The sequence below is a fragment of the Lepidochelys kempii genome, chromosome 9, assembly GCF_965140285.1.
Source record: "Lepidochelys kempii isolate rLepKem1 chromosome 9, rLepKem1.hap1, whole genome shotgun sequence".
Lineage (NCBI taxonomy): Eukaryota > Metazoa > Chordata > Testudines > Cheloniidae > Lepidochelys > Lepidochelys kempii.
This window is the reverse complement of record NC_136388.1, coordinates 64526031-64533822: the sequence shown is the minus strand read 5'-3', so window position 1 is coordinate 64533822 and position 7792 is coordinate 64526031. Positions and strand designations below refer to the sequence as shown.

The 7792-nt window shown below is 50.8% G+C and overlaps 1 protein-coding gene across 1 annotated transcript; it reads right to left on the bottom strand.

Moving 5' to 3' along the window:
- Positions 1-261: 261 nt before the first annotated feature.
- LOC140917600 (thymosin beta-15A homolog) lies at positions 262-6152 on the bottom strand. Its single transcript, XM_073360775.2, has 3 exons — positions 6049-6152; positions 2167-2271; positions 262-782 (listed from the first exon to the last, which is right to left on the bottom strand). The coding sequence occupies exons 2-3, from the start codon at positions 2264-2266 to the stop codon at positions 745-747; spliced, it is 138 nt and encodes a 45-aa protein (XP_073216876.1). The 5' UTR covers positions 2267-2271; positions 6049-6152; the 3' UTR covers positions 262-744.
- Positions 6153-7792: the final 1640 nt, after the last annotated feature.

Below are 7792 nucleotides of genomic sequence, written 5' to 3'. Positions count from 1 at the left end.
TGAAAAGGGAGCTCAGCCCTAGCCGGAGGGTGACCAATAGTGACAGTTGTCTTTAAGCACCATAAGAAACCCTCAGAATATGGTTGTAGGCTAGCTTTACAAGTCAAGATCAAGACCAGGGATGGGAACACCAGCATGGAAGTAGAGAGCAGACTTCTTTACTACATCTCCTGTCCAAGCTAGGTTGCAGCACCAACACCTCCTGACAGGTCAACAGCAAAACAAGCTGAAGGGCCAGGAAAGAAGCCTGGAGTTCTTAAGTAGGTCATTATATTTTTTTATTTTTATAATAAACTTTTCACTTTATTTCAAGGAAGACAAAAAAATTGCGAGTGAGGCTGCAGAAACACCATTTGTGAACAAATATGCCAGACAGACCCAGGTCAGTAGGCCAAATCAGAAGAATTTCACACACCATACCCTACCCATAGCAGAAGGGGGTCTGTACCCAGGAGCTCCCATAGCCCTCTGCTCCTCCCTCATTACATTAGAGCAAGATCAGTGCTGTAAACAGGAGGTGGCCAAGCAGAAAAGGTGGGGTTGGGTCAGGCTACTGATGGATTCTGAAAGGACCATGTTTCATCCCTCCACCTGCCAAAGCAGCTGGCTCAGTGGGACAGAGTTAGAAGTTGCAGCATTTCTCTATACAGGTACATGTAATTTAAAAAAAAAAAAAAAAACACAGATGATTTAATTCAAAGCAAAAAAATTAAGTGGTGGCTCTTCCTGCCAGGCCATCTCCCTCTATGATGACTTCACGGATTCCTTCTCCTGCTCGATAGCTGAAAGAGAAGAGAGTTCCATTAGCCTCTCTGCCTTAATGTAGCCCCTTCCTCAAGGGTTGGGGCAATACAGCATAGCTGCTCTGCCTGCAGAGACCGCCCATATTTGGATACCATCTCTACAGTTGCCAAGCCTGGACAGTGGGGTCACTACACTAGCACCTTACAGGTCAGGCTGAGGAGCATCCAAACCCTGGGCAAGCTTTGAGAGGTGTTGCATCAGTTGGTATGTACTAGGTTATATTTTCCCTAGTTTTAGAGATTTGAGTGTCTTTCCCCGATACCTATTTCCCTTCTCTCAACCCCCCCCCCTGCAAAGTCTGTGCTACAACAGAACATGTTTGCAAGAGAACATGAAGGGGACTATTCCTACTGAGAAAACTTTAAGACCCAGTTTTCATGGAGCGTCCATGACAAAGGACTGTTGCTACTGCCCAGGTCAAGTTGGAAAGGAGTCAGTCCTGAGAACTCACTGCTTTTCAGCTAATTCTCAACATAGTGAGATGGACTAGTGCCTGTCTGCAGAATGGAATGGAAGGGGAAGGGGAAGTGACTTGTCTAGACCATTCAGCCACTTCGACTTAGAGCACCAGCTCTTTGCACATAACAGTTAGGCAGCTCCCTACCTCACTATTGTATTTGTCATTTCAAAAGACCCCCATACAGCACAGTATAGTTACCTCAGCAAACATGCCTGAAAGACCTGAAAAGGTAAGCTTAAACAGCAGAGGGCAGTAAGAGCTAAAAACCCTCTTACTACTTAGTACTAAAAATGCATTTTAAAAAGGTACTGACAACTTCCCCCCAGCCAGAGGCATTTGTATCATTCTAGCTCTTGCTGAGGCTCAGATCCTATCTGCAGTATAAAACAAAAAACAGTATTTTTGACTGGAAGAAAAATCAGACCAAAATGCCTCAGTCTGCCAGATTCCTCAGTGATGAGATCAGTACAGGCACATTCGCTCCCACTTGACACTCCTACACAGCCAGAATTGGAAGTCTGTGTCACAACAAAATGCTATTAGGAGAACCATGTTTTGGAGTGCCAGACCAGGCTTTGGGCAGTTCTGCCAGTCCCCTTGCTTTAGAATAATTTCCTCTTCCCTTCTATCTGGATACCAGACCATTTAGACAGAGGCTCACATCACAAAAACTGAACTTCAATTCTGCTTCTTCTGTGAGCCAGAAGTATGGCCTGGCAAGTATAAGACCTTCATGAAGCACTGCCCTAGGCCCCAAGACTTAAAGCCTTCAGGAGAGGACCTGGAATTCATCACATGTTGCTGTAAGGAGTGGCATGGTCATCCATGCATACAAAGATTTAGGAACCACTTAACTGCTCAGCTAGCCCTGCCCCTACAGAAAGAGGGAACTGGATACTTACTCTCCTTTGAAGGGAGTGTGTTCTTCTCCTCCGTGTTGGTCTTTTTCAGCTTCTTCTTGTCAAATTTCTCAACTTCAGAGAGGTCTGGTTTGTCACACATTTTAGCTAAGTGAGTAAAATAAGCAAGTTACAACCCACCCCTGCAAGGGAAATCCCAGGCAGCATGTGCAAGTTACATGGCCAGAACCCTTTGGGGAGAGTGACCAGATGTAAGAGGATGACCTGCCTGGCTGATTGCTAACATACAAGAAACAACAGCTGTGTTAGTCTGTATTTGCAAAAAGAAAAAAGTACTTGTGGCACCTTTGAGACTAACAAATTTGAGCATAAGCTTTTGTGAGCTACAGCTCACTTCATCCACTGGATGCATCTGATGACACAGGGAAGAAAGAGCATCAGAATACGGACCCTGGACTTCAGAAAAGCAGACTGACTCCCTCAGGGAACTGATGGGCAGGATCCCCTGGGAGAACAACTGAGGGGGAAAGGAGTCCAGGAGAGCTGGCTGTATTCTAAAGAATCCTTATTGAAGTTACAGGGACAAACCATCCCGATGTGTAGAAAGAATAGTAAACATGACAGGTGACCAGCTTGGCTTAACACAAAAAAGAAGCTTACAAGAAGTGGGAGATTGGACAAGTGACCAGGGAAGAGTACAAAAATATTGCTCGGGGATGCAGGAATGAAATCAGGAAGGCCAAATCACACCTGGAGTTGCAGCTAGCAAGAGATGTTAAGAGTAACACGAAGAAGGGTTTCTTCAGGTATGTTAGCAACAAGAAGAAACTCAAGGAAAGTGTGGGCCCCTTATTGAATGAGGGAGGCAACCTAGTGACAGAGGATGTGGAAAAAGCCAATGTACTCAATGCTTTTTTTGCCTCTGTCTTCACGAACAAGGTCAGCTCCCAGACTGCTGCACTGGGCAGCACAGCATGGGGAGAAGGTGACCAGCCCTTTGTGGAGAAAGAAGTGGTTCGGGACTATTTAGAAAATCTGGATGAGCACGAGTCCATGGGGCCGGATGCGCTGTATCTGAGAGTGCTAAAGGAGTTGGCAGATGTGATTGCAGAGCCATTGGCCATTATCTTTGAAAACTCATGGCGATCGGGGGAAGTCCCGGACAACTGGAGAAAGGCTAATGTAGTGCCTATCTTTTAAAAAAGGGAAGGAGGATCCTGGGAACTATAGGCCAGTCAGCCTCACCTCAGTCCCCGGAAAAAAATCATGGAGCAGGTCCTCAAGGAATCGATTCTGAAGCACTCAGAGGAGAGGAAAGTGATCAGGAGCAGTCAGCATGGATCCACCAAGGGCAAGTCATGCCTGACTAATCTAATTGCCTTGTATGAAGAGATAACTGGCTCTGTGGAGGAGGGGAAAGCGGTGGACGTGTTGTTCCTTGACTTTAGCAAAGCTTTTGACACAGTCTCTCACAGTATTCTTGCCAGCAAGTTAAAGAAGTATGGGCTGGATGAATGGACTATAAGGTGGATAGAAAGTTGGCTAGATTGTCGGGCTCAACGGGTAGCGATCAATGGCTCCATGTCTAGTTGGCAGCTGGTATCAAGTGGAGTGCCCCAAGGGTCGGTCCTCGGGCCGGTTTTGTTCAATATCTTCATAAATGATCTGGAGGATGGTGTGGATTGCACCTTCAGCAAGTTTGCTGATGACACTAAACTGGGAGGAGAGGTAGATATGCTGGAGGGTAGGGATAGGATACAGAGGGACCTAGACAAATTGGAGGATTGGGCCAAAAGAAATCTGATGAGGTTCAACAAGGACAAGTGCAGTGTCCTGCACTTAGGATGGAAGAATCCCATGCACCGCTACAGACTAGGGACCAAATGGCTAGGCAGCAGTTCTGCAGAAAAGGACCTAGGGGTGACAGTGGATGAGAAGCTGGATACGAGTCAGCAGTGTGCCCTTGTTGCCAAGAAGGCCAGTGGCATTTTGGGATGTATAAGTAGGGGCACTGCCAGCAGATCAAGGGACATGATCGTTCCCTCTATTTGACATTGGTGAGGCCTCATCTGGAGTACTGTGTCCAGTTTTGGGCCCCACACTACAAGGATGTGGAAAAATTGGAAAACGTTCAGCGGAGGGCAACAAAAATGATTGGGGACTGGAACACATGACTTGTGAGGAAAGACTGAGGGAACTGGGATTGTTTAGTCTGCGGAAGAGAAGAATGAAGGAGGATTTGATAGCTGCTTTCAACTACCCAAAAGGGGGTTCCAAAGAGGATGGATCTAGACTGTTCTCAGTGGTAGCAGATGACAGAACAAGGAGTAATGGTCTCAAGTTGTAGTGGGGGAGGTTTATGTTGGATATTAGGAAAAACTTTTTCACTAGGAGGGTGGTGAAACAGTGGAATGCATTACCTAGGGAGATAGTGGAATCTCCTTCCTTTGAGGTTTTTAAGGTCAGGCTTGACAAAGCCCTGGCTGGGATGATTTAGTTGGGGACTGGTCCTGGTTTGAGCAGGGGGTTGGACTAGATGACCTCCTGAGGTCCCTTCCAACCCTGATATTCTATGATTTTAAGTGAGTGAGCTGTTTGCTCATCTCTAAGGTGCCACAAGTACTCCTTTTCTTTGTAAGGAAATAAAGCACTCAGAATTCAGCTCAGATGTCAAGCAGTGATAACGGATGGGCCTTTGAGGCAGCACAGCTAGCAAGGCCATGTGCGTTAGAACAGGGGTGGAGGAAAAGCCCACTAGGGAGTTTTATTTTAAAAAAGCCTGATCAGTATGAGAGACACACCCCAATTGATTTGGGTTGGGCACCAGAGCCCTGTCTCCTAGCTTGAAGTGATAGGCTCCTAAATACAAAGGAGATCTCCTAATAGTGAAGAACTACATTGTTCTGAGAAAGGAGCAGAGCCAGACCAGCATTATCCTTCCATCCATCAACACCTGCCTCTTCCCCAGCCCACATGGTAAAGAAGTAGATCCTTCCATCACCCACTACTCCCTCCAGTTTACACACGGAGAGAAAGCCAGCCAGGTGTCCCGTGCTCTCCATGTGCCTGAGCAATGCCGGCTCGGTCCCCCAGCCCAGTTTAGCGTCCCTCTGCCGAGCCCAGACCGGCCAACACCCAACATGCACACCCATTGTAAGGAGTAATGTGTCTCCATCAACGAACAAAAACCCCACTGCCCAGCTTCCCTCTCATTAGCCACGGCTGCAGCCGCCCAGCGAGGGACCCCAGAGACTCCGCGGTGCTCCACCGGGGGCAGTGGGGCGGAGCGCACCGCCCCCAGCGCAGGGAGCAGCGCTGTGGGGAGAGGGGCTTTAAACCCCCCCGATCCCCGGCGCGGGGCGTGCGGTAAAGCCCCTCCCCAGACTGCAGAGCCGGAGGACAATGGGGAGAGCAGGGCAGCGCGCTGGGAGGAGCCGAGACCCGCACAGGACGGAGGCTGGAGCTTCACCCCGTCCCGAGACCCTGCACGCGGCACCCCCGGGCGGGCGACCCCCACCCCGTTCACGGGACAGACGGTCCCGCAGCCCGCGCACCTGGGCTGCGGCCGCTCCCAGCCCTGGGCGCTTTGCCCACGGCAGGGTTGGGCGGTTCTCCGCCCAGTCACATGGAGACAGCTCCGCTGGGCTTCCCGCAGGGAACAGCGTCCCTCTTCCCCCCACCCCCAAGAGCCGGCTACACCCAGCAGCGCAACTGCCCCCATCTCCCAAAAACGGGGCGGCTCCACCAGAACCCCCGTCCATGCAACGGGAGCAGCCCCAGCAGCGGGGCATCTTCGCCAGGGTCCCCAGCGCACGCAACAGGCAGAAACAGCAGCTGCCGCCAACGCCCCACGCAAGGGGGCACCTCCAGCAGCACCCCGGGTGCATACAATGGGGGCTGCGCGCGGGCTGGCACGCCCCGTACCTGCTGTGCCGGCTGTAGCGCTCCCCTAGAATCTGCTGTAATCGCGCAGGTGTCTGCAGCTCTCCCGCGTGGGGTGGCTCCTTATATACTCCGGCTGCCGCCCGCTCCTGCCTCCCATTGGCTGGCCGCCCTTCCCGCCGCTCGGCATGCTGGGAAGTGTAGTTGGGTCTCGAGGCCCTCCCTTAGCCGCGCCGCGCCAGAGAACTACACCTCGCACGGCGCACCGCGGCGGGGGTAAAGCGCCCCTTCCTCCACTGTAGCTGAAGGCGTGGGGTGGCGGGCGCTGCGGAGAGAGAGCGGGGAGGGGGGCCAGGGCTGGCGCTGCAGCATGCATCTGAGGGTCTCCCTCCATCGGCTACACAATGGCTGGCTCTCCCCACGTGTGAGCGGGCCAGGGGGAGCCCCGAAAAGCAGCTCCATAGGGATGTCTGCTCTCGCCGCAGAGAGAGAATCGGAGACAGAGAGGCGGGCGCACCACTAGAGACAGATGGACTTTCGGACCGACTCGCGGAGAGGCTCACAGGCAGGGAGACAGACACGGAGGCACGCAGATACACATCGCCCTCGAGAGACAGATTCGGGCAAACGCAGACTGCAGCTCCCCTAGGATATTTTTGCTCCCATCGGCAGAGCTGAAATAGGGAGAAACGGTAGCAAAAATATGCTGGTGGGGCCATATGTCCATGCAGACAGGCGCTCAGATGCGCAAAGGCATGCAGACAGGCCGGGCTACAGGCGACACATGGGCAGACAGACTGTCCTATGCACGTACACAGACACACGCAAAGCAGCACTTCTGTACATAGGGCCTCTTTCCCAACCCTCCGAAATGCGAGTCCTTTCTCAGCCTGAGACAAAGCATGAGAAAATCCAGCCCTAAAGAAAATGCATGGAAGAGACTGAGGCTAGTGCTCTTGAATGGAATTGGCTGTGGGAGCCCTGCAGCGCCGCCCTCTCCAACAGAACAAATATACTGTACCTATCTTAGGTCAGACATGGTCCACTTTAGACTCTGCCCCAGCCTGTTTGTGGCCTGGATTTGAAGCCCTCCTGTGTGAGGACGCTAGGCCACAGCTAAGTGTAGGATGAGCTCATGGCCTTTTGCAGTGCCATGAAAGAGGCTCTCCAACCAGAGCTAAATTACACCATCTCCATCTCCTCACCAGTAAACCTTGGAAGCACAGCCCCTGCAGCAAAGGCGTTAGATAAGCAGGCAGCAGAGCTGGGCTTTTCTGGTGAAAGGTGCCCAATTTGGGAGAAAAAGAGCTCTGTGTTACATTAGGATTCAGTCATTCACTATGCTGGAGTGTGGGTAACAAGCACGTTTTTGCAAGACAGCGGGAGTTTTGAGCATGGGAGCAAGAACACCTCTGAGGAGGACCAAGAAAAGGGTGTGTCTCGCTGCAAGAGGACAAAGACTGTTCTTATTCTTTTCCCAGCAGCACCATCTAGTGACTGAAGCTCACGTGTAATGACACAAAGAAATGGGGCTAAATTCAGTATAAATGGACACAAATCAGATGTCAACAATTATAACATTCATAAACCAGTCGGAGAACACTTCAATTTCTCTGGTCACGCGATTACAGACATGAAAGTTGCGATATTACAACAGAAAAACTTCAAAACCAGACTCCAGCCAGAGACTGTTGAATTGGAATTCATTTGCAAATTGGATACAATTAACTTAGGCTTGAATAGAGACTGGGAGTGGCTAAGTCATTATGCAAGGTAACCTATTTCC